At 44.0% G+C, this 26,985-nt stretch overlaps 1 protein-coding gene across 1 annotated transcript; it reads right to left on the bottom strand.

Moving 5' to 3' along the window:
- Positions 1-2,280: 2,280 nt before the first annotated feature.
- On the bottom strand, positions 2,281-26,744 carry ptges (prostaglandin E synthase). The gene is made up of 3 exons (XM_068011846.1): positions 26,465-26,744; positions 21,145-21,227; positions 2,281-4,360 (listed from the first exon to the last, which is right to left on the bottom strand). The coding sequence occupies exons 1-3, from the start codon at positions 26,567-26,569 to the stop codon at positions 4,111-4,113; spliced, it is 438 nt and encodes a 145-aa protein (XP_067867947.1). The 5' UTR covers positions 26,570-26,744; the 3' UTR covers positions 2,281-4,110.
- Positions 26,745-26,985: the final 241 nt, after the last annotated feature.

Below are 26,985 nucleotides of genomic sequence, written 5' to 3'. Positions count from 1 at the left end.
TACTGGGTAAACTGCTCCTTCAGAGAGGCAATGCAGACATGACGGGCTGAACGGCCTCCTTCTATACTATAATAATTCTGTGATTCTGCGAGTTGTGCATGTCTATAATACGGGTGTGCATGTGAGGACGTGTGTGAACATGTGTGTGCATGCTTGTGCATGTGCACATTTATGTACGCAAATGTGTAATGCACAGGTGTGTACACTCATGTCCATCACTATGGTCAACGGAGACATCCACAATCTGACTCACTGTAAAACCTAAAAGAAGCTCCATTCCTAGTATTTTTCCCCATTTTCAAGTCTGCCTTCTGTAGTAAATACACCCTCAACCCAGTCACAGGACAGATTTTCCTGTTCCTGCATCTGGGCTACTGAACTGCCCAGTGAACATGGGAATATCAGACAGGGAGAAGATCACGGTGCCTGACAGAGCCTATCCAAAGGAAGACAAGGAGGAGAGATGCACCAGGGTCACAGTCACACTCATGGCATTACCCTAGGGTGTCTTGGTGCTGTGAGCAGGAGGGGAGTCAAACTGGAGAGATTCAAACGGTGAACTTTGGGATAGATGGACACAGAGCTAGGAGGCAATGATATTTTGGAGGACCAGAGAGAGGGCCACTAGACTAGTTCCTGGGATGAGGGGAGATTGAGTAGGTTAGGCCTATATTCCCTAGAGTTTAGGAGCATGAGAGATGATCTAATTGAAACATATAAAATTCTTGAGGGGCTTGACAGAGTAGATGCTGGGAGGATGTTTCCTCCTGACTGGGGAATTTAGAACACGGGGTCACAGTCTCAGAATAAGGGATCGGCCATTTAGGACTGAGATAAGGAAAAATGTCTTCACTCAAAGGGTTGTGACTCTTTGGAATTCTGCCCCAGAGAGCTGTGGATGCTCAGTTGTTGTGTGTATTCAAGTCAGAGGTTGATAGATTTTTGGGTACTGAGGGAATTAAGTGATATGGGAATAGTGTGGGAAGGTGGAGTTGAGATAGAAGATTAGCCATGATCTTGCTGAATGATGTAGCAGGCCTGAAGGGCCAATTAGCTTACTCCAGCTCCTATTTCTTATTTTCTTATGCAAGGAAGGCTCATGGTGTACACTATGATGTATGTTATGTTGTGACTGCACAGTGGGCTGTAGGTTATCTTTTACCCAACATACACTGAGAAGCCATCAATATCTTGTCCATTTTTTTTATTCGTTCAAGGATTGTGGGCGTCGCTGGCTAGGCCACCATTTATTGCCCATCCCTAATTGCTCTTGAGAAGGTGGTGGTGAGCTGCCTTCTTAAACCGCTTCAGTCCATGTGGTGTAGGTATACCCACAGTGCTGTAAGGGAGTTCCAGGATTTTGACCCAGCAACAGTAAAAGAACAGCAATACAGTCCCAAGTAAGGATGGTGTGCGGCTTGGAGGCGAACTTGCAGGTGGTGATGGTTGCATGCAACTGCTGCCCTTGTCCTTCTAGGTGGTAGAGGTCACGGGTTTGGAAGGTGCTAAGGAGCCTTGATGTGTTGCTGCAGTGCATCTTCTAGATAGTACACACTGCTGGCACTGTGCGTCGGTGGTGGAGGGAGTGAATGTTTGTCAATGGGGTTCCAATCAAGCGGGTTGCTTTGTCCTGGATGGTGACGAGCTTCTTGAGTGTTGTTGGAGCTGCACCCATCCAGGTAAGTGGAGAGTATTCCTGAGTTGCGCCTTGTAGATGATGGGCAGACTTTGGGGAGTCAGGAGGTGAGTTAATCGCCACAGGATTCCTAGCCTCTGACATGTTCTTGCAGCCATGGTATTTATATGACTCCAGTTTATTTTCTGGTCAATGGTAACACCCAGGATGTTGATAGTGGGGGATTCAGTGATTGTAAAGTCATTGAATGTCAAGGGGAGATGGTTAGATTCTCTCTAGTTGGAGATGGTCATTGCCTGGCACTTGTGTGGCATGAATGTAACTTTGAAACAACACAAAGCTTGACATCCCACCAGATACAAGATACCCAGGATAATAAAAACAGAAAGTGCTGGAAATACTCAGCAGGTCTGGCAGCATCTGTGGAGTCAGAAGCAAAACTTCTGATGAAAGGTCACAGACCTGAAATGTTAACTCTGCTTCTCTCTCCACAGATGCTGCCAGACCTGCTGAGTATTTCATGCACTTCCTGCTTTTCTTTCAGATTTCCAGCCTCCGCAGTATTTTGCGGAGATAAGATAACCAGTATTTCAGGTGCTGAAGTCCCACCATAGTTTTTATTTATCCAAACAACAGTCAGCTACAAATGACCTCCAAAAAATAATAAATTCCACCCATCGACTTCAAAAGGGGAGATTCTGGAGAGCCGTGAAAAAGGAATCCAGTGCCCTTACCCAGCATGCTTTGGGAAAATTGGCCAATTTGGACAGCAATGGCTGCTGGGTTTGTTCACGCCTTAAAACAATCAGTACAGCTGCTTGAAAGCACCAACCGAGCAGCTTACACACAAAGATAGGGATACCAGTTTAAGGTCTGTCCTTTGTAACTTAACTTAATGAATTCATTTTGTAACAAGCAGGCCTTGTGGTTGTAAAGATCCATTACCCTGGAGGGGAGAACTTCATAACTGCAGGACCAGAATTCAAGAATTAGAACGAACATCTTCGTACTAAAGAATAATACTGCAGAGGGCAAAAAGGTGAGGGGAGGGTGGTAATTATATAAAAGCATGCAGAAAAACCCAATGTACAAACAGCCAAGTATCCCAGTTAGTCAGAGCTGTTGGGTGATTCATGATGCTGGTGACATTAATTGGAGGAAGTTTGGGTCCTAGGCATAGCTCCTGAGGTTGTCATAACACTTGTGTTTTAGTGTGTGCTTGTAATTGGCAGTAACATTTATGTTTTCGTAGGTCAATAAGACTGCCTGTAGTGAGTCCAGTGGCAGAACGCATCATTTAATCAATACCGAATGGGCAAGTAAGATTGAACCATCCCACAGGAGCTGAGAAGCAAAAGTCTGTGTATAACACCAATGAATGAAGGTTACAAGCCTCTGTGATGGAGACAAACGTGCAATAAGTGAGTGTGTGAGGGTTGGGCGTGCTGTTTTGGGCATTTTATAGTGAGATATCCAGCTATTCACTACCCTGTATGTATTTTATAGGAGGTGATTTTTGCCTACACCGCCCGGGCTGCAAGCTGGAAAAGCGGATAGCCTTTCCTTTGTAGGGTCGAACATACAAGAATTGGTGGGGAAGCAAAGACTCTGGTCCATCCAGCCTGTCCCACACAAATTACAATACCTTGTGCATCACAAAATATATCACCACACCCCACCCAAAACCATGTGATTTCCTAGGAGCGATGTCCTGATGCCCGAGTCGGCCCAGTGTTCATTCCGCTGACTTCACCAGAATGAAAATTGGGCGGGTTCTACAATGATTGGGGTGGACTGTCTCCTGCCAGATTACCATGTGGTCTGGATGGGGGGGGGGGGGGGGGAGGGGTTATAGGGAAATTTTCCCTCATAACCATTTCCAAAATGAGAAATTATTCCTGTACATACAGTCAGTGACTTACAAAATAACGGGCACAATGCATTTTTAAATCCCATTTATAAATACTTTCAGAAGGACTCAATGTGCTGAAATGATAAATTACTAAAACTTCAGTTATATGATGTTCAAACTTTGTCTGGATGATCTGTTTTTTCTTTAAGATTCCTTTTTACTTAACATCCTTGTTTTTCGAGCAGCTATTTTGGAAGTCAGGTCTCCATATGGTGAACCCATTCTCTGTGGCACTGGATCAAAACAAAGTTTTAATTGGTTTTGGGACTGGGAAGAAATATATATCCTGCTGCTAGTCACCATTTTCAGCAGCCTCTTTAAGATTGATGAGCTCAAATTAAAGCATTTTTGCACAGAATTAACAGCAGAGGAATAGGATTTTGATTTTACAAGATTTTATCTGTACAGTGTACATCGTGGCTTGCTGTGCTGTGAATTCATAATAGTTCCCAAGCCGATAAAGTTACATCGTAACAGTGGATTCCCCAGGTTTGGGACCAACCAATCTCGGGCATCAATTTACCCAATGCTCCTCTGGATGGGTCTGTGGTACAAGTTGGCCTTACCAATGGATCCCCACTTTAATGAGGATCTGCAGAGCAATGGACACACAGGGAACCTGTGCGATGATGTACGCCAGTGAGCGTGTTGGTGCTTTAAAAGAAAAGAGATAGGCAATGCTATGAACAATTCGAGCCACAAAGAAGACTAGGAAGTGGATGTGGGCAATGAAGAAGTTGGGTTCCATCAGCGAGTAGACAGCACCAAGGAACAGGAATGGAAAGATGTTCTCACGGGCATTGCGATGGGCTCTGTTGGGGAGAATAATCAAATAAACTGGTTACTCATTCAATATATTTTAATATATGGCTACATTGATTAATAAACAACCTTAAAGTGCTTTCCTCATTTCCGGATGTTTCATGTTTGGAAGACCTTTGTCCAGAAAAGTTCCGTTATTTTCATTAATAGGCAAATTAACAGAGACTCATGAAATCCGCTTTATAACCTCCCAGTTCAACAACTGCAGATTCTAACCACTGCTCCCAGGTGCTGGCAATAATTCTGCTGTTGTCATTTACATCTCCTCTAGACCCATCCTTTGTTTCTTTACTTGTCCCATTACCACCCACTTTTGCTCCTGCACTGTCATCCCCTTTGTCATTTAATCTCTCCTGTCTTTCACCCCACAGACCTTTCCCTTTGGTCTTTCCTCTCCCCTCCTCACTCACCCTGCCTCTAAACCTGTTACATAGCTATCATTTTCCAGTTCTGATGAAAGGTTAACTTTAACTCTCTTTCTCTCTCCCCAGTTGTTGCCTGTCCTGCTGAGCATTTCCAGTATTTTCTCGGAATCCTACACTCACCAGCCGGAGGGATGACAGTGCAGGAGACAGGAAACCATTTCTGCTTAATTCTGTTGCTTCAATGTCAATCACTCCCACGATAAATCGCAGGTTAGAGGGAAGGACAAGTTGACCAGCCCACATTCCCAGTGAAGGTGGATGGCAGATTTTAAAGGAATGCTGTTTGGAGCTAGGACTATAACCTGAGCTCACCTGGAGCTTGGCTCCTAGCTGGAAGCACTAAATTTACACTACAGAATTAAAGCCCTTTTGACCCTCTGACATATGGCAGGAATGACATACATGACAAAATTGATGGTGCATGTGTCTCCAGCACAGATTAATGGTCATAAGCACTTCACTAAACACAAATCATATGAAAGGTCAGCATCTGTAGAGACAGAAGCAGAATTAACATTTCAGGCCAATGATTTTTCATCAGATGATAGGTCATTGGCCTGAAATATTGGCCAGAATTTTACGTCACCCCAGCGAGCTGGATGGTGGCGAGGGGGATGGTGGGGGGGGGTGGCGTAATATTGAGCGGGAGGCTCTGGGAGGCCTTCCCGACCCACTCTCGCCTCCGTCCCACTTTACGTGGGCTGGTGGGGGGGGGGGAAGGGGTGCGAGAAATGGGCCACCCGCCCCAGGCCCTTAAGTGGCCACAACGGTCACTTAAGGGCCTTTGCCCGCCTTCATGGGGATTTTACCCTCGGCAAGTGGGCGTCCGGGAGACGTGAAAGGCGCCCAGTGAAAGCACTCTCAGTGCCCCGGGGTGGGACAGGCACAGGATGTCCGATTGAGGGCTGCCCCTGCTTCCCCAACCACCCCCAGGACCTGTGACACACCCCACTTCCCCCACAAGAGCACCCTTGCCTCGCCAGGGCGCGACCGATCACCCTGGAAAGGCAACCCTAACTTACCTGTAGTCCTGGCTCCATGTCCTCAGCTGGGGTACAGTCCCAGCAGTGGCCACTGCTCCCGGTGGAGCTGCTGGGACTAAGAGCTGCCGGCCCGATGATTGGCCGGCAGCTCAATGAGGTGGGACTTCCTCCCTCAAGCGGGTGGAAGTCTTGCCTCAGAACAATTAAAGCCCGGGGACCCGTAAAATGCGGGACAGATCCCTGGGCTGGGTGGAAGCGGGTTCGCCACCGACTTTTACGTTGGTGGCCAACTCCTGTCTGCACGATGTAAATCCAGCCCGTTAACTCTGTTTCTCTCTCCACAAATGCTGCCAGATCTGCTGAGTATTTCCAGCATTTTCTATTTTTATTTAAGATTTCTAGCATCTGCAGTGTTTTGCTTTTGTTATAAAAAAGGGAAGATAATCTAGGGCGAAGATTGCTCACAAGAATTACAGTTAAAGCAGTTGAGAGCTGAAAGCTGAAGCTGTACCAATGACCATTAATCAAATGGATTCTTACTTGAGTACTTAACTACCAAACTCTTTGAAGTGGCTTTGGTTACCACAGAGACAGAAGCCACCAATATATTTCATCAAATCGTATGATTATAGAATGAGACTGCACAGAAGAAGGCCATTCAGCCCATTGTGTCTGTGCTGACTCACTGAAACAGCTATCCAATTCTCCCCGTCTCCTGCTCTTTCCCCATAGCCCTGTAAATGTTTTCCGTTCAAGTATTTGTACTATTTTCATTTGAAAGTTACTGTTGAATCTGCTTCCATCAGCCTTTCAGGCAGCACATTCCAGATCATAACAAATTACTGTGCAAAAAAATGTTTCCTCACATTTTGCCAATCACTTAAATCTTTGTCCTCTGACCCGACTGCCATTGGAAACAGTTTCTCCTCATTTACGCTATCAAAACCCTTCACGATTCTGAACACTTTTCAGAAAAAAGATTGGTGAAGACAAATGTAGGTCCCTTACAGTCAGAAACAGGGGAATTTATTATGGGGAACAAAGAAATGGCTGACCAACTAAATGCATACTTTGGTTCTGTCTTCACAAAGGAGGACACAAATATCATACCAGAAATGTTGAGGAACACAGGGTTTAGTGAGAGAGAGGAAGTGAAGGAAATCAGTATTAGTAGAGAAATGGTGTTGGGGAAATTGATGGGATTGAAAGCTGATAAATCCCCAGGGCCTGATATTCTACATCCCAGAGTACTTAAGGAAGTGGCCCTAGAAATAGTGGACGCATTGGTGGTCATCTTCCAAGATTCTATAGACTCTGGAACAGTTCCTACAGATCGGAGGGTAGATAATGTAACCCCACTATTTTAAAAAGGGAGGTAGAGAGAAAACAGGGAATTATAGACCAGTCAGCCTGATGTCGGTAGTGGGGAAAATTCTAGAGTCCATTATCCAAGATTTTGTAGCAGAGCACTTGGAGAACAGTGGTAGAATCGGGCAGAGTCAGCATGGATTTACGAAAGAGAAATCTTGCTTGACAAATCTACTAGAATTCTTCGAGGATGTAACTAGTAGAGTTGATGAGGGACAGCCAGTGGATGTGGTTTATTTGGACTTTCAGAGGGTTTTTGACAAAGTTCCACATAAGAGATTAATGTGTAAACTTAAAGCGCGTGGGATTGGGGGTAGTGTATTGCGATGGATAGCAAATTGGTTGGCAGACAGGAAACAAAGAGTAGTCTTTTTCCGAATGGCAGGCAGTGACTAGTGGGGTACCGCCGGGATTGGTTCTAGGACCCCAGATATTCACAATATATATTAATGATTTAGATGAGGGAACTAAATATAATATCTCCAAATTAGCAGATGACACAAAACTGGGTGGGAGGGTGAGTTGTGAGGAGGATGCAGAGAGGCTTCAGGGTGATTTGGACAAGTTGAGTGAGTGGGCAAATGCATGGCAGATGCAGTATAATGTGGATAAATGGGAGATTATCCACTTTGGTAGCAAAAACAGGAAGGCAGATTATTATCTGAATGGCTATAAACTGAGAGAGGGGAATATGCAATGAGACCTGGGTGTTCTCATACACAAGCTGCTGAACGTAAGCATGCAGGTGCAACAGGTGGTAAAAAAGGCAAATGGTATGTTGGCGTTCACAGCGAGAGGATTTGAGTACAGGAGCAGGGATGTCTTGCTGCGATTATACACGGCCTTGGTGAGGCCACACCTGGAATATTTTGTGCAGTTTTGGACTCCTTATCTAAGGAAGGATGTTCTTGCTATAGAGGGAGTGCAGCGAAGGTTTACCAGACTGATTCCTGGGATGGCGGGACGACGTATGAGGAGAGATTGAGTCTGTTAGGATTATATTCACAGGAGTTCAGAAGAGTGAGGGGGGATCTCATAGAAACCTATAAAATTCTAACAGGACTTGACAGGCTAGACGCAGGAAGGATGGGGGAGTCCAGAACCAGGGGTCATAGTCTAAGGATACGGGGTAAACCTTTCAGGACTGAGATGAGAAGAAATTACTTCACCCAGTGAGTGGTGAGCCTGTGGAATTTGCTACCACAGAAAGCAGTTGAGGCCAAAACATTGTTTGTTTTCAAGGAGTTAGATATAGTTCTTGGGGCAAAAGGGATCAAAGGATATGGGCGGAAAGCGAGAACAGGTTACTGAGTTGGATGATCAGCCATGATCATAATGAATGGCGGAGCAGGCTTGAAGGGCTGAATAGCCTACTCCTGCTCCTATTTTCTACGTTTCTATCAAATCTTCTCTGCTCTACGGAGAACAATCCCAGCTTCTCCAGTTTCTCCATATAACTGAGTCTCTCATCCCTGGTACCATTCTAGTAAATGTTCTCTGCACATCTCCAAGGCCTTGACATCCTTCGTAAAGTGTGCTGCCCAGAATTAAACATATTACTCCAGCTGAGGCCTAAGTAATGCTTTATAAAGATTTAGCATAATAGTCTTGCTTTTGCACTCTATTCCTCAATTAATAAAGCCAAAGATACCATATGATTTTTTTAACAGCCATCTCAACTTGTCCTGCCACCTTCAAATATTTGTGCACATACACTCAAGGATGTCACTGTTCTTGCAACCCCTTGAAAATTGTAACAAATTGCCTCTCCTCATTCTTCCTACCAAAACATATAACTACACATTTCTCAGCGTTAAATTTCATCCAACACATATCTGCCCATTTTACCAGTCTGTCTAGGTCCTCCTGAGGTCTGTTAGCTTCCTCCTCATTGTTTACTACTTTTCTGAGTTTTGTACCATCTGCAAACTTAGAAATTAGGGGAGACGGTGGTGTGGTGGTACTGTCACTGGGCTAGTAATCCAGAGCCCAGGTCAATATATTTCTTAATGCCAAAGGGATCAGGGGATATGGAGAGAAAGCGGGAACAGGGTACTGAATTAGACGATCAACCATGATCTTTTTTGAATGGGGGAGCAGGCCCGAAGGGCTGAATGGCCTATGCCTGCTCCTATTTTCTATGTTTCTATGTTTCTAATGTTCTGGGGACATGGGTTCGAATCCCACTGCAGCAGATGGTGAAATTTGAATTCAATTAATAAATCTGGAATTTAAAAAACAAGCTAGTCTAATGGTGACCATGAAGCCATTGTTGTAAAAACCCATTTGGTTCACTAATGTCCTTTAGGGAAGAAAATCTTCCCTCCTTCCCTGGTCTGGTCTACGTGTGATCCAGACGCACAGCAATGTAGTTAACTCTTAAATGCCCTCTGAAATGGCCTAGCAAGCCCTTCAGCGCAAGGTCAATTAGGGATGGGCAATAAATGCTAGCCTAGCCAGTGACAACCACATCCCACTAACAAATAAAAAACAATTATGCATTGTATACCCAAGTCTGGGTCATATCAAAAAGAGCAGTCAACCAAATACTGGCCCCTGGGCAACGCAGCTGTACGCTTCCCTCAATTCTGAAAAACAAACTATCACCACTATTGTATTTTCTATCCCCTAGCTAATTTTGTGTCCATGCGGCTATTGTCTCTTTAATCCCCTAATTTCACTAACAATTTGCAACTTAATGGTATTACTAATATCGGCACTGTTGATGGCTCTTTTCAAGCATAATTTTCAGAATACACTCCACTTGCCTGGATGAGTGCAATTCCAACAACTTTCAAGATGCTCATCATCCGGGACAAAACTATAGACAATAAAATGCATTCGTGAGATATGGAGATAAACAGAATTCACACAATAAAGCAGAGAATTATACCAACCTGCCCAGGGTAATAGAAATAGAATTTACACCTCCCAGTTCATTATTGTAGTTATTAGGTAATTGTATTATGTTCCTCACAAAGGAACATAGGAACAATAGTAGGCCATTCAGCCCCTCGAGCCTGTTCCACCATTCAATAAGATCATGGCTGATCTTCTACCTCAACTCCACTTTCACACCCTGTCCTCATATCCCTCGATTCCATGAGAGTTCAAAATTCTATCGATCTCAGTCTTGAATACATTTACCGATTGAGAATCCACAGCTTCTGGGGTAGAGAATTCCAAAGATTTACAACCCTCTGGGTGAAGAAATTTCTCCTCATCTCAGTCCTAAATGGCCAACCTCTTATCCTGAGATCTCCCCACCCTGCTACCCTAGCTCTAGACTCTCTGACCAGGGGAAACAACCTCTTAGCATCTACCCAGTCAAGCCCTCTTAAGAATTTTATACAGTTCAACAAAATCACCTGTCATTCTACTAAAAGCCAGAGTATAGGATCATTCTAGACAATCTTTCCTCATTGGAAAGCCCTCTCATCCCATTTTACAAACTCACCCAGACAGAGAATACACTGACAGTCAAGACAGATGATGTGCACACAACCTTCACCCCACTGCAAGAGGATTGCCGGAAGCTGCCAATTATGTGCCAAAAATGAGAAATGATCTACTAAATTGTACAAGAGAAAAATAATTGGCAGTTAACAGGACCATGTTCCTCCTGTCGGTCTGACACCAACCAGGAACAAATGTGTATGTTCTGCTCCCATACACCTATCAATGCAGCCTGCCGTAGGCTAATAGGAGTCACCAAGGCCTTGGAATGCTGGAACAGCCACATAACTAGGTCAGAAGCTGGGTTTTCTGCATTGAGTGATGCACCTCCTGTCTCCCCAGTGCCTGTCCACCACCTACAAAGCACAAGTCAGGAGTGTGATGGAATACTCTCCACTTGCCTGGATGGGTGCAGCTCCAGCAGCACTCAAGAGGCTCGACACCATCCAGAACAAAGCAGTCCACATGATCGGCACCCCATCCACCACCTTAAACATTCACTCCCTCCACCACTGGCACACAGTGGCTGCAGTGTGTACCATCTATAAAATGTGCAGCAGCAACTTGGCAACGCTTCTTTGACAACACCTTCCAAACCCACAGCCACTATCACCTTGAAGAACAAGGGCATCAGCTGCCCATAAACGCCATCATCTACAAGTTCCTCTCTCACCGTTCCTTCACTGCCGCTGGATTAAAATCCTGGAACTCTCTCCCTTACAATGCTGTGGGTGTACCTTCAACACACAGATTGCAGCAGTTCAAGAAGGCAGCTCACCACCATCTTCTCAAGGAAAATTGAGGGATGGGCAATAAATGCTGGTGTTGTCAGCGATGTCTACATCCTGAGAATGAATAAAAAGGAGACACCAAGGCCTAGAAATTCAACTGCTCACCACTCATTTTCCTCCAATATGGGAGGCAGGATGTATCCGTTCATTATGAGGTAGAAGTGTGCTACCCATATTGGTAAAAGCCACAAAAAAATTGGCATGGATGGCCCATCCTGAAACAGACGTTAGGCCCTTTGTTTATGCAAATAAGGGGCCTAACACCTGTTTGAAGCTCCCACTGCGAGCTCTCAGTGCCAGTGCTAGCTTCACTCAGGAAAGCCAGGCCAACACATGGCCTAACAGGTGGTTGTCAAAAGCATTCCTCCTGACCCCATTTTAAAAGAATGAAGGCTTCTGTCCCTCCCACCAGTGACCAATTTCTCCCCCCATACCCACCAATCACCTATTTCTCTGCTGTAAATGCTATGTCATCCACAGAAATTCTCACACCTGTTGTCGTCAGCAATGATGCCCTTTTCACAAAGCCAGCTAGCTTTGAAAACGCTGTTAGCTTTCGTGAGTTTTGTGGGTGTGTATATATGCTGGAATTTCTCGAGAGTTCACAAATTCTGGTCACTACAGCATGGGTTTGCTATAGTGTGAGAAAGTGACGGTACTGAACAGGTTTCTTCACTGCGGGACATGTGCGTAGGAAGGAATTCACCTCTCTGCGTCAGTACTGGGACAGGATTAAGAACAGAGCGAGAGAGAAAATCCTGGTGCAAGCAACAGCTTTACTTGGCTCACTCCCACGTGCCCAGAACAGAACTAAATTGTAGTTTGAATCGCTACAATCAGTTAGTATAGACTAACCCTGATGTGAAAAAGATGCATGCCAACATGACAAGCAGGAGATTTGCACTAAAACAGTGTTGTTTGTTTAAAAAAAAGCACAATGTGTGGAAAGCAAATCCCAGCTGTATACTTTCCTTTCCAAGTTTCTTGACACAGGATTGAAAATAAATGGATTGATGTAATCGCAACATATAAACTTGGAGGCACTCTGCCCTCTGATCTCATTCCCGTCACAACTGTACAGCTGCAAACGCACTGTTCAAAAAATCATGTGATCCCTGTGACTGATGGAAAAGAAAGACTTGCATTTATATAGTGCCTTGCACAGCCTCAGGACATCCCAAAGCACTTTACAGCTCATTGTTGCAATGTACGAAAATCTCACAAGCTAGCATCTTGCATCAGCTGCGACTCAGTTTGTAGGAATCTTATTTCTGAGCCTGAAGGTTGTGGGGTTCAAGCCCCACTCCAGAGATTTAAGCATATAATCTAGACTAATATGCCCAGTGCTGCACTGTTGGAGGTGCTGCCTTTTGGATGAGATGTTAAACTGAGGGCCTGTCTGCCCTCTCAGGTGGATAGAAAAGATCCCATGGTATTATTTCAAAGAACAGCAGGGGAATTCTTCTGGTTTCCCGGCCAACATTTATCCCCCAATCAACATCACTAAAACAGATCATTGCTGTTTGTGGGAGCTTGCTGTGTGGAAATTGGCTGCCACGTTTCCCTACATTACAACAAAGACTACACTTCAAAAGTACTTGTTTGACTGTAAAGCTCTTTGGGATGTCCTGAGATGGTGAAAGACACTGTAGCGACACAAGCCTTTCCTTTTTTCTTTCAACTTACACGAGATTGCAACCAAGACAGAAAGAAAGGTAAAGTGAAAAACAAAACTTTACAGATCGCACTTTGACAAAGACCTTCTATGATGTAGCCATGACAACAGGGAATAGTTTTCCTGTTTTCGTTCTGAATCAACATGTGTTCTTCATTAGTTCTGGTTAACACAAAGTGCCAGGAATTGCAATGTACATAATTCCAAGGCATTTCCTTTGGCAGTCTTTGTGAGGAGAGGGGAGGGTGATTTCCTCAACAGTCAGGTGAATGTGACCATGAGTCAGATTTTTCATTATTAAATCAGGCATCTTATTTATTAAAACACTGGTGGTCATTTCTAGAGAGATAGAATTGAAAAGCAGGGAGGTTATGTTAAACTTGTATCTTCTTCTTTGGCCTCCTTGTCTTGAGAGACAAGGGGTAAGCGCCTGGAGGTGGTCAGTGGTGTGTGGAGCAGCGCCTGGAGTGGCTATAAAGGCCAATTCTAGAGTGACAGGCTCTTCCACAGGTGCTGCAGAAAAATTTGTTTGTCGGGGCTGTTACACAGTTGGCTCTCCCCTTGCGCCTCTGTCTTTTTTCCTGCCAACTGCTAAGTCTCTTCGACTCGCCACACTTTAGCCCCGCCTTTATGGCTGCCCGCCAGCTTGTATAGAAACTTGGTTAGACCACGCTTGCAGTACTGTGAGCAGTTCTGGTCGCCATATTATAAAACGGATATAGAGGCACTGATTAGGGTGCAAGGAGGATTTACAAGGACAATACCAGAATTGAAAGGATATACCCTATCAGCAAAGATTGAACAGGCTGCTCCTCTTTCATCTAGAAAAGAGAAAGCTGTAAATCTTTTTTGCACCCCCTCTAGTGCCTCTGTAACTCACATGCCACCAGCACCCTTCCATAAATCACATAAAATTTGCTCAAAGCAAACTTTAGGATTTTGAAGGATCTCTCCTCCAATCAGCCTCTAGCTTTTCACCCATCCTTTTCTATTCCATCCTACATGGACCATCCTTTTCTGTCTGAGGAAGTGGCCAAATGATCTCTTCCCAACCCCTCTGTCTGTAATGTTCTGTTACTGGCCGTAAAGCACCTCATGACAATGGCTCTGGTTGATTTTGTCAAACCATTTCACTCCTCTCTTTAAAGGCTAGCAAAGGCACAATGGGCTGAATGGCCTCCTTCTGTGCTGTATCATTCTTTGATGTTTGAAATCAGGAATTCTCCATGTGGGAAAATGTGGCACTAACTTGTATCACTTGTTTAAAAGTCATTGAGTGGGCTCCAAATTACACTGTAGGATATTAACTTGCAAATAGTATTTCTATGCAGGCTAACGTCTCCACTAAAAGGCAGAGAGGAAGTTTAGATAACAATCAAGCATTCACACACTAATGACCTGCATGTCTTGTGGAAAAGTATCTGCAAGCCTTGAATCATTGGCACAGAGGTTGCTGGGAAAATAACAGTGCTTCCCATTACTAGGGTATAATAAAAAACAAGCAACTTGTGGAGAGGAAGAGATATGCCATGAGTTGCAAATCGTCACAAATTGCTGGACAGCTTGCATCGCTCCACCATCAGCTTTGTGGAAACGGTAGCTCACCCTCAACCTCCCCATGAGTTTCAAGCAATTGCTGCATTTGCGCTGTTAAAATGATTCAAACTCACCGCTGAAACTTAGGGCTGGTATTTAGCAAAATAAGGACCCTTTTAATGAGTAGATTTATTTCCTGTAACACCATTCAACTGCTCCAGCTCAGAAAGGGAACAGTTACAATTGTGGAGTCTCATTCCTACAGCTAGTAAATAGTATTTTTTAAAAAAAAATTTCCTTTGTCTTTTTTACTCTGTTAATCCAATTTTTTTTTGCTTCGCTTTATTCCTCTTTTTGTATCTAATTTTACTCCAATTCACTGAACTTCCTTCTCTGTCGTTGCTCTATTTTGTTCTCTATCTGGGAATCTTATTGGTTTAGGAGATAGATTTGCTGGTCCCCTTTTTTGCAAATGAACACGTATGTAGAGAGTGGTTACGTAATGCTCCACACATTGGATAGAGGCCTGGGTATCTTAGGAATGAGCAGTCTCTCGAGAACTTGCTTCATTGTCTTCATAAACCAGGAAAAGATTATCTGGCCATTTATCACACGGCTGTTTGTGGGATCTTGCTGTGTGAAAGTTGACCACCATGTTTGCCTCGCTAACAACACTGACTTGGTTGAAAATTAACTGATTGGTTGCAAGGCTGTTTGAATCATCCAAAGGATGTGAAAGGTGCTTATAGAAACGCAAGGGCTTTTATAGGTCACAGTTGGAATCACCCTTTGCCTCAGAATCAGAAAGTTTGTGGGTTCAAGACTCCCTCTAGAGATGTGAGTGCAGAAATCTGGCTGAACACTCCCAGTGCAGTATTGAGCGAATGCTGTACTGTCTTGAGATACAATATTAAAGGAAGTTCTGATATACCATTGCTCGTTGGTGGATAAGATCCTGTGGCACTCTTCTGAACAAGAACAGTGGAGTTATTCTTTTTGTCCTAGCCAATATTTATTCTCAATCAGCATCACAAAAGCAGTTTATCTGGTCATTATCACATTGCTGTTTGTGGGAGCTTGCTGTGTGCAAATTGGCTGCTGCATTTCCTGCATTACAACAATGACTACACTTCAAAAGTACTTCACTAGCTGTAAAGTGCTTTGAGACTTCCTGAGGTTGTGAAAGGCTTTATATAAATGTGTGTCTTTCCTTTTCAGAAGTCAGTGAGGATTTTTTTTTTTAGAGATACAGCACTGAAACAGGCCCTTCGGCCCACCGAGTCTGTGCCGACCAACAACCACCCATTTATACTAACCCTACAGTAATCCCATATTCCCTATCACTTACCTACACTAGGGGCAATTTACAACGGCCAATTTACCTATCACCTGCAAGTCTTTGACTGTGGGAGGAAACCGGAGCACCCGGGGAAAACCCACGCAGACACAGGGAGAACTTGCAAACTCCACACAGGCAGTACCCGGAATCGAACCCGGGTCCCTGGAGCTGTCAGCTTTTTCCTCAATTAGCTGACAGTTTTTTGCCCTCTCTTGCTTTTTGCCTTTCCCAGGAGATTGCATGAATGGAGTACTGGGCAGAGGTGGGGGGGGGGGAGTGGGCAGGCGCAACTGTTGATATTTTAGGCTGCACAACATCTGGATGGGTCTGACTGAGATGTGCTGGTTAGTCTTTCCTGACCTTTTTCATGTATGTAAGTTTGCAACTGCTATATACCTGTAACTGGGTAAGTGGTATTGGGAATGGATGATCCAGAAATTTCAAAAATGTAAAGTATAGACAAAAGGGAATGAACTTACATTTTTATAGCGCCAATTCGCCACCTCAGGATACCCCAAAACACTTTGCAGGTAATGAAGTACTTTTGGAAATGCAGTCGCTGTTGTAATGTAGGAAACACAGCAGCCAAATTGGGCACATCAAGTTTTCATAGACAGCAATAAGTTAATGACTGGATAATCTGTTTTAGTGATGTTGGTCGAGGGAGAAATATTGGCCAGGACACTGGGGAGATCTCTCCTGCTTGTCCTCAGAATAGTGCCATGGGATCTTTTATCTCCACCTGAGAGGGCAGATGAGGCCTCAGTTTAACAGCTCATCCAAAAAACAGAACCTCCGACATTCCTTCAGCACCGCACTGAAGTGCCAGCTTAGATTTTGTACTCTGAAGTGGGACTTTAACCAGCAACCTAACTCAGAGGTCACTGACCAAAGTGGTCATCAAAAGTCTAAATCTTAAATCGATGTTCCTCCTTTTACAATTAGTTATTAAGGTTATTAAAATTTTCCAAGAGTTTTTATGACAGCAACTAGATCTTTAAGTAATTTGCACGAAAATGGAGTGTAATACTGTATTTAACAATGTACTGAGATGACCATAAACATTTCTCTTTTTCTGGGGACAGAATTCCACACTTCATCATATTTTCCAGCTTTTGAATAGCAGCTGGTTTTCCTAGCACAGTCAAAGGGTGTTCAAAATGGAAGGATATAGGGATCACAACTACCTGAGGAATGAAACACACTGTAGTCAGGCAAGTTCATCTTATATTAGAAAACACTTGTATCAACATACAAGTCAAGTGTGCTTTCCCAACAGAAAAGTCGACTCTAAATTTCTCTTGTCGCTCACCCTCTGTAATTGCGTCAGGCGTCGTGTTTTTGTAGTTATATCAGTTTTACTCCAAAAGTTATGCTCACTTTAACCACTGCTGCATTGTACAAATTCATCTGTAACTAGCGTTTATTCACAGTGAACAAATAAATCATTGCCCAGAGCTTGTCTGAGAAAAAGACTGCAAATGGTTTAATCCTGCCAATCGCTTCCATTTCAGCGCTGAGACATACGCAATGGGTTTGGGCATCTGATGAATGCTTACACAGAATTATGAACATAAGCAGTCTGTTTTTACCATCTTTGGAGTTGAGCAGGATGAGGGCTGCAATAGACTTAGCCAAAGAAAATTTGGCACAACTATTTGGTATGTAGCAAAGTCTAATTCTTAAAGGGACTTCATCTCGAGAGGAACAGAATTGAAAAACAAGGGGATTATGTTAAACTTGTATGGGAACCTTGGTTAGACCACACCTGGAGTACTTTGTGCAGTTTTGCGTCCATATTACAAAATGGATTTAGAGGCATTAGAAAAGGCGCAACAAAGATTTACAAGGATGATACCAGAACTGAGAGGTTTTAACTATCATGAAACACTGAATATGCTGGGTTCTTTTCTCTAGAAAGGAGAACGCTGAGGCGTGACCTAATAGAGACCTTTAAAATTCTTAAGGGGTTCAATAAGGCAGACCTAGAGGAAATATTTCCACTTGTGGAGCAGTCTAAAACTGGGAACGTCTATATAAGAAAGTCACAAAAAAATTCAATAAAGGCATAGATAGAGTGGATAGCCAGAGACTTTTTCCCAGGGCGGAAAGGGCTATCACCAGGGGGCATAATTTTAAGGTGATTGGAGGAAGGTTTAGGGGAGATGTCAGAGGTAGGTTCTTTACACAGAGAGTGGTGGGTGCGTGGAATGCATTGCCAGCGGTGGTAGTAGAAGCAGATACATTAGGGACATTTAAGCGACTCTTGGATGAAGGGTATGTAGGTAGTTTGATCTTAGAGTAGGTTAAAGGGTCGGCACAACATCGTGGGCCGAAGGGTGAAACTTCTTCACCCAGATAGTGGTTAGAATCTGGAACTTGCTACCACATGGAGTAGTTGAGGTGAATAGAATAGATGCATTTAAGGGAAAGCTAGGTAAGTACATTAGGGAGAAAGGTACAGAAGAATGTATAGTGAGATAAAGTGAGGTGGGAGGAGACTAATGTGGAGCAAAAACACCAGCACAGACCAGTAGGGCCGAATGACCTAGTTCTGTGTTGTAAATTCTATGTAATTGCACATAAGTCGTAAGTGCGTTTTTGAAAAACACATAAGTAAAAACAGGGAAATATCAAAGAAAGCTCTGATTTCATTACAATTGTTGCCTTCTCAGTAATCACTTATATTTTATATGATGGTAGAATATGTCATAAGGAATATGTGAAGGAGTTGACCAATTTATCTCCTTTGAATCAATGGCAATATCTTGAATTTTCAGGTCCACTGTAATATGGTTGAATGTTAAGACCAGAAGCAGATTTAGGAATTGGCAAAGTGCAGTAAGCTAAGCAAATGTGTCCTTTTTATATATCAGACCCACTTACTTCACACTGTCCCAATGCACTTCAAGAGACATGGACAGGTTAATGAAGTGGGCAAATAGAAGGCAAATGCAGTTCAGTGCAGAGAAATGTAAAATAGTACATTACAGGAAAAAACAATAGCAAGTAAGTATACTTGAAAATGGTGCAACTCTCCACAAAGTGGAGAAACAGAGAGATCTAAAAGTGCAGAAAGATCTTAAAATATGGGAGTGCAGGTAAAAATACTGATGAAAACAGTAAATGGGATTCTGTATTTTATATCTGGGGCAGTAAGTGTTCAAGGACCAAGGAAGTGTTGTTGATTTATTTAAGATATTGCTTGGGCCAACTTGGAATATCACAAGCAGTTCTGGGGATCCTTTAAGATAAGGATATTAAAACCATGGAAATCTTACAGCCAAGATTCACTAAAACTTTACTCGGAAAGATTGGTTGGAAAATTGGTAATAAGGGAGCTTTGTTTCAGAACAACAGTGCAGACTGGGTAGGTGTTTAAGTCATTCAAACACATCCCAAATCCCAAACCCCCAAATTTCTATGTCTTTCTTTATTGGACCAGTCCTTCTTTCAAAAGAACTTGCCTTGGATCACTCGGTAGAACAGAGATACAACAGCTCTTCTTCCCGAGCTATTCAGTTGCACAATTCAACTGGTGAAAACAAATTAGTTGGTCATTGGCTTCCACATGATCAGTCGGGCATTGCAGTGAATAGTAGTAAAGTTATTGATGGACTGGTGATATATAACCAGTGCTTGGGCTATGTGCTTTTGAGCGTTTTTTCTTTTCATTTGATTTATTTGAATTGCTAGATTTTTTCTTTGGCCTTCTTATCTCGAGAGATAATGGGTAAGGACCTGGAGGTGGTCAGTGGTTTGTGAAGCAGCGCTTGGAGTGGCTATAAAGGCCAATTCTAGAGTGACAGACTCTTCCACAGGCGCTGCAGATAAAATTGGTTGTCAGGGCTGTTACACAGTTGGCTCTCTTCTTGCGCTTCTGTCTTTTTTCCTGCCAACTGCTACGTCTCTTCAACTTGCCACACCTTAGTCCCGCCTTTATGGCTGTCCGCCAGCTCTGGCGATCACTGGCAACTGACTCCCACGACTTGTGGTCAATGTCACAGGACTTCATATCGCGTTTGCAGACGTCTTTGAAGCAGAGACGTGGACGGCCGGTAGGTCTGATACCAGTGACGAGCTCACTGTACAATGCGTCCTTGGTGATCCTGCCATCGTCCATGCGGCTCACATGGCCAAGCCATCTCAAGCACCGCTGGCTCAGTAGGATGTATATGCTGGGGATGTTGGCCGCCTCAAGGACTTCTGCGTTGGAGATACGGTCCTGCCACCTGATGCCAAGGATTCTCCGGAGGCAGCAAAGATGGAATGAGTTGAGATGTCGCTCTTGGCTGACATACGTTGTCCAGGCCTTGCTGCTATAGAGCAAGGTACTGAGGACACAGGCTTGAAACAGTCGGACGTTTGTGTTCCGTGTCAGTGCGCCATTATCCCACACCCTCTTGGCCAGTCTAGACATAGCAGCAGACGCTTTTCCCATGCGCTTGTTGATTTCTGCATCCTCTGCCAGTGGAGACACTGCAGCACCTCCCCCGGGGGGGGGGGAGGCGGAGTTGGTGGATGTAATTGCAACTTAACCAGTTTTCACTGGCCATTCCCATTATAAAAGTTGACATGGGATTCTTTCGTAGAAAACGTTGACAGGGAGTGCACGCAGATGTAAGATATTCTTGATATAGAACTGCCACCAGTCTTATTGAAAATAAAATTTCACATCATTCAGATTTTCACATCGACTGCGATGGTGCTTTAGACTCACTGCTGTGGAAAATGCTAGAAACACACATTGGAAATCATGCAACTCCCTCCGGGCCCGTTCTTTTCCATCTATTTATTATATGAGCAGGAGGATGTGCTGGACGAGTGCAGTTTTCTGATATGTGCTCCCAGTCTGTGGCCAATGCACAAGCAGTTAACGTTCCCCTTCATAACGTGATTGGTAAAAGAACCATAGGCAACAGGGGGAAACAATTTTTCTGCACAGTACATTGTAGTGAACTGGAATGCGCTGCCTGAAAGGGTGGTGGCAGCAGATTCAGATTCAATAGTAACTTTCAAAAGGGAACTGGATAGATAGTTGAAGGGAAAAAATTGCAGAGCTGTGGGGAAAGAGCAGGGGGTGGGACTAGTTTAACAGCTCTACAGCAGAACCAGCACAGGCATGATGGGTCAAATGGCCTCCTTTGGTGCTGTACCATTCTATGATTCTATCAGTCATCGTTAGAAAATGACGACATTACCTTCGACTTCGCTCCACGTCAGGATCAGTTCGATAGTACTCCAGCCCGCCATGTCTTAAGGCATCCTCTGGGTTGGCAAATGCCTGTGGGAGAAGAGGAGGTGAAAGCAGATAGGCGAAGCCATGTTGAAAACTTAGGATAAAATAACAATTAATAAATAATTAAGACGTCAGTGTTTCAACAAAATGCAAAAGCACAGCTTCTGTGAAAATAACAGCTTTCTTCGTCCTTTCTCTGCTAACATTCTGCCTCTCCAACAACAAGCACATTTATATAGTACCTTTAAAATGTTAGATGTCCATAGGTGCTTCACAGGAGCATTATCAAACAAAATTTGACATTGAGTCACAAAAGGTGATATTAGGATAGGTGGTGAAAAGCTTGGTTAAAGAGGTTCTAAGGAGTGTCTTAAAGGAGCAGAGAGAGGTGGAGAGGTTATTCCCGAGCTTATGGCCGAGGCAGCTGAAGGTAAGGCCATCAATGGTGGGACGACAAAAATGAGGGATGATGAAGAGGCCAGAATTGGAAGAGCGCAGATAACTCGGCGAGTTGTAGGGCAGGTGGAGGTAGAGAGATAGAGAGGGGCCAGGCCATGGAGGGATTTGAACATAGAGATGAGAATTTTTCAACATTGGTGCTGCTAGACCAGAAGCCAATGTAGGTCAGCGAGCACAGGAGTGATGGGTGAATGGGACTTGGGTACGAGTTAGGTCATGGACAGCAGGGTTTTCATCATCCATCTTTTCCTTTCCCAAAGGCTTTGACTGCTTACTGGGGTAGAGTTTCAGGGTGCCAACAATCCTCCAGTACGTTGTCCAAATGACCATCTATCCACCTTGTGTAAGCCTGGGTGGCAGGCTATTTGACTGCAAGAGGTCGTTATCACAGATAGGATCAATTCTATCCTTAGCAAAATGTGTACACTGCCACCAAGCATCATTGGACCTCTTGATCGATTTTCTGCTTCATGTGGCACTGTCTCCCTACATAGGTGGCAGCCATGACTCAGTGCTAGCATTCTTACCTATAAACCCAAAGATCATGGGTTCAAATCCTGCACTAGAAGCTGACCAAAATCTGGGCTGACGCTCCCACTGCAGTACTGAGGGAGTGTTGCACTTTTTGGAAGTATCATCTTTTGGATGAAATGTGAACCTGAGGCTCCATCTGCCCTCTCAGATGGACGTAAAAGATCCTATGGTATTTCTTCCTTTTTGGCCTCCTTGTCTCCAGAGACAATGGGTAAGCGCCTGGAGGTGGTCAGTGGTTTGTGAAGCAGCGCCTGGAGTGGCTATAAAGGCCAATTCTAGAGTGACAGACTCTTCCACAGGTGCTACAGGTAAAGTTGGTTGTCGGGGCTGTTACACAGTTGGCTCTCCCCTTGCGCTTCTGTCTCTTTTCCTGCTAACTGCTGAGTCTCTCTGACTTGCCACTCTTCAGCCCCGCCTTTATAGCTATCTGCCAGTTCTGGCGATCGCTGGCAACTGGCTCCCACGACTTGTGATCAATGTCGCAAGACTTTATATCGCGTTTGCAAATGCCTTTAAAGCGGAGACATGGATGGCTGGTGGGTCTGATACCAGTGACGAGCTCACTGTACAATACGTCCTTGGGGATCCAGCCATGTTCCATGCGAGTCACATGGCCACGTCATCTCAAGCGCTGCTGGCTCAGTAGGACATACATGCTAGGGATGTTGCCTGCCTCGAGAACTTCTGCGTTGGAGATACAGTCCTGCCACTTGATGCCAAGGATTCTCCAGAGACAGTGAAGATGGAATGCGTTGAGACGTCGTTCTTGGCTGACATACATTGTCAAGGCCTCGCTGCCGTAGAGCAAGGTACTGAGGACACAGGCTTGATACACTCAGACTTTTGTGTTCCGTGTCAGTGCGCCATTTTCCCACACTGTCTTGGCCGGTCTGGACATAGCACCAGATGCCTTTCCCATGCACTTGTTGATTTCTGCATCAAGAAACAGGTTGCTGGTGATGGTTGAGCCCAAGTAGGTGAATTCTTGAACCACTTCCAGAGTGATATTGATGGATGGAGCATTTCTGACGTCCTGTCCCATCATGTTCGTTTTCTTAAAACTGATGGTTAGGCCAAATTCGTTGCAAGCAGCCGCATGCCTGTCGATGAGTCTCCACAGACACTCTTCCATGTGGGATGTTAATGCAGCATCGTCAGCAAAGAGGAGTTCCCTGATGAGGACTTTCCGTACTTTGGTCTTCGCTCTAAGACGGGCAAGGTTGAACAACCTGCCATCTGATCTTGTGTGGAGGAAAATTCCTTCTTCTGAAGACTTAACCGCGTGAGAGAGCAGCACTGAGAAAAAGCTCCCAAACAGTGTAGGTGCGAGAACACAGCCTGTTTCACACCACTCAGGATAGGAAAGGGGTCTGATGAGGCGCCGCTATGCTGAATTGTGCCTTTCATATTGTCATGGAATGAGGTGATGATACTTGGTAGCTTTGGTGGGCATCCAATCTTTTCTAGTAGTCTGAAGAGACCACGTCTGCTGACGAGGTCAAAGGCTTTGGTGAGATCAATGAAAGCAACGTAGAGGGGCATCTGTTGTTCATGGCATTTCTCCTGTAGCTGGCGAAGGGAGAACAGCATGTCAATGGTGGATCTCTCTGCTCGAAAGCCACACTGTGCCTCAGGGTAGACATGCACAGCCAGCTTCTGGAATCTGTTTAAAGCGACACGAGCGAAGACTTTCCTCACTAGGCTGAGCAGGGAGATTCCACGGTAGTTGTTGCAGTCATCGCGGTCACCCTTGTTCTTATAGAGGGTGATGATATTGGCATCGCGCATGTCCTGAGGTACTGCTCCCTCGTCCCAGCACAGGCAAAGCAGTTCATGGAGTGCTGAGAATATTTCAAAGAAAAGCAGGGGATTTCTCCCCTTTGGCCCTGGCCAATGTTCATCTCTCAACCAACATCAGTAAAAAACAGATGAATGCTCACTATCAGACTGCTGTTTGTGGGCTCTTGGTGTGCACAAATTGGCTGCTGCTTTTCCTAAATTGCAACAATGACTACACTTCAAAAAGGAGTTTGAGATGATTGAGGTCATGAAAGGTACTTTATAAATGCAAGTTCCTTCTTTCACAGCAACGAATAGCATTTAATGGAAAGCTAGATAAACACATGAGGGAGAAAGGCTTAGGCTATGCTGATGGATTTAGATGAGGAGGGATGGGAGAAAGCTCATGTGCAGCATAAACACCAGCAGGAACCTGCTGGGCCGAATGCTCATTTTCTCTGCTGTAAGTACTATGTAATACTCCCAGTAGGCTTCCCACCAGCAGCTCACACTTCTCAAATCAGCCCTCTAGCCACTTCAGACTAGATTTATACAACATGAAAACAGACCATTTGTCCTCTGCATGAGGAGGTTCCATAATCCTACGTGCCCACCTATATTATTCCTCTTTCAGCTACCTAGCTGCCATTGTCTCTACTTTAATCAGTAACTCTAGTACTGCATTCCACAGCCTCACAACCCAATGTCTAAAAAGTTTCTCCCACTCGATCATAAATCCTAAATGCATTTGGAATTTCCTCCCCCTTCCTCTAAGACGCTCCATAAAGCCTACCTCTTTGACCAAGCATTTGGTCACCTCTCCTACTATCTCAGTCTTGGTCTCAATGTCACATTTTGTTTGCCACCATTCCTGTTTACGATGTTAAAGGTGCTACATTCATGCAAATTGTCGCTGTAAGTCTATTACATTTAATCTTTTGGTTAATGTCGTCTCATTCTACACCCTCTCAATCATGGAAACAATTTGGTTTTATCGACTCTGTCTCATCCTTTCACAATTTTAAACATCTCAACCTGTTCTAAAGAAAACAGACCCCCAATTCAGGGTGGAAGAGTGTCAGACCTGACCCAGGCTGGCCTCAATCACCTGGCGAGCATTTAAAACCGATGTGTGCAGGGTGAAGAATTGCTTTCAGACGGTAGGACAAACCCATCCTTACTATTTCTATACTTTCAGGGTGCCCTCCTTGTATACATGCACACAGTTCAGCTGGATGTATCTTAACAGTTTCAATAAACTAGCTCTGTATTTCCTGTAATCTGGCAGGTTAACGGCTAATTTGATTGAGATTTTTTAGGATTTTGAAAGGAATTGATAGGATAGATAAAGAGAAACTTTTGCTGCTGGTGGGTGAGTCCAGGACAAGGGGGCTATAACCTTAAAATTGGAGACAGGCCATTAGGAGAGAAATTAGGAAACATTTCTGCATGCAAAAGGTGAAATTCTCTTCCATAAAAAGTAGACGCCAGCTCAATTGATAATTTTAAATGTGAGATCGAAAGATTTTTGATCGCTATTAAGAGATATGGAGCCAAGGGGGGGGGGGGGGGGGGGGTGAATATATTTAAAATAAAGATCAGCCATAATCTCATTGAATGATGGAACAGATTCGAGGGGCTGAATAGCCTACAACTGTTTCTATATTTCTCATATTTCCATATATTTCATTGTTGTTTTCTCAGTCTTGCAAGTATACAGTAAATAATGTCTGAACTGCACAGGAGTAAATTATCTACTCAACAGTACGCCCCCAATTATAGTAAGGGGAAAGACTGACAAGGACATCTTAAAGGGAGATGCCTCCATGCAAAAGTGCATGTTAATACTAATTGAAAATATTTTAGGCAAATTCTCAGCACAATGAGGTAACCAAGTCTTGATTACACCTTATGAGTGGCCACAATAACCAAAAGGATGGTCTTCCTGTTTACAGTGGAGTTTCCCTTCAAAATCCAAACTGAGCATTCTCTCTGGAGCCATCATAGATGTGGGAAAGATTTGGAGGCGATAATTGGAAACAGAAATAAATCTGGCCAGAAGGAAATTTCACTACCTTGCATTTGTTTACCATGCCGCTGTACACACATGACCATCCCCCACACAGAGGAATTTAGAAAAATGTACCCTTTCCCATGATTTGGGATTGAGGGAATTAAACACATTTAGAAATCTCAATACATGCCTTCAAAATAAGGGCACTTTTTCAATCAGTAAATGAAAACTCCGGCAAAATAATTAGAATCACTCATCCAATTCGAGTTCATTAAAGTTTCGAAACTGTTGCAACTTTTTCCCCTTATTACTCGAATCTAGAATGTCCCTCGTTCCTAAATAAATCTGACTTCAAGCCTTGACACAACGAACTCAATATTTAATAGCAAAAGCATCACCTTCTCTTTCACACACACTTAAAAAAAGTTCCCCCGGTCAGGACGGAAGAAGCACTGCGTGTAATTTTTATAGCCATTATTATCATCATTGTAGTCACCTTTCTGCGGAGTCGCAGTTGTCCGGTGATGATGGCCAGGGCATACAGCTTCAGGACGAGCAGAGTGCTGTAAAAAGTATAACAAGCGAAGACTGGATTGTCCATCTTCTTCTTTGAGGCTCTGATGCGATGTGTGAGCTCCGGAGAAGTGGTCAGAGGCAACAGACTATGGGAACTGGTTGACGCCCACTCTGTGACCCAGCTCTACACTCTGCAATTTGGTTATCAACACCCAAATCTACATATATTCAAACAAAGATAACTAATGTCCCACTCACTAGCTCTGGTGGAAGGCAATTTTCTGGAGGCTTTCTACAGTGTTCTTGGCTTTGAAATCTGCTGCTTATTTGCAGTATCTATTTATGTGTCAGCCGTGGTTCAGTCACCTCTCAGTCAGGAAGATTGTGGGTTCGGGTCCTAGTGGTATTAGAGGATGCTAAACTAAATCTTTCTGAATATCTGCTGACATAAATTCAAGTTTTTTCCCCAGCTCTTTATAGCTGTCTGTAAAATGCCAATTG

This window comes from Heterodontus francisci, chromosome 32 (genome assembly GCF_036365525.1).
Source record: "Heterodontus francisci isolate sHetFra1 chromosome 32, sHetFra1.hap1, whole genome shotgun sequence".
In the NCBI taxonomy this organism is placed as follows: Eukaryota; Metazoa; Chordata; class Chondrichthyes; order Heterodontiformes; family Heterodontidae; genus Heterodontus; species Heterodontus francisci.
This window is presented reverse-complemented; position numbering and strand designations above follow the sequence as displayed.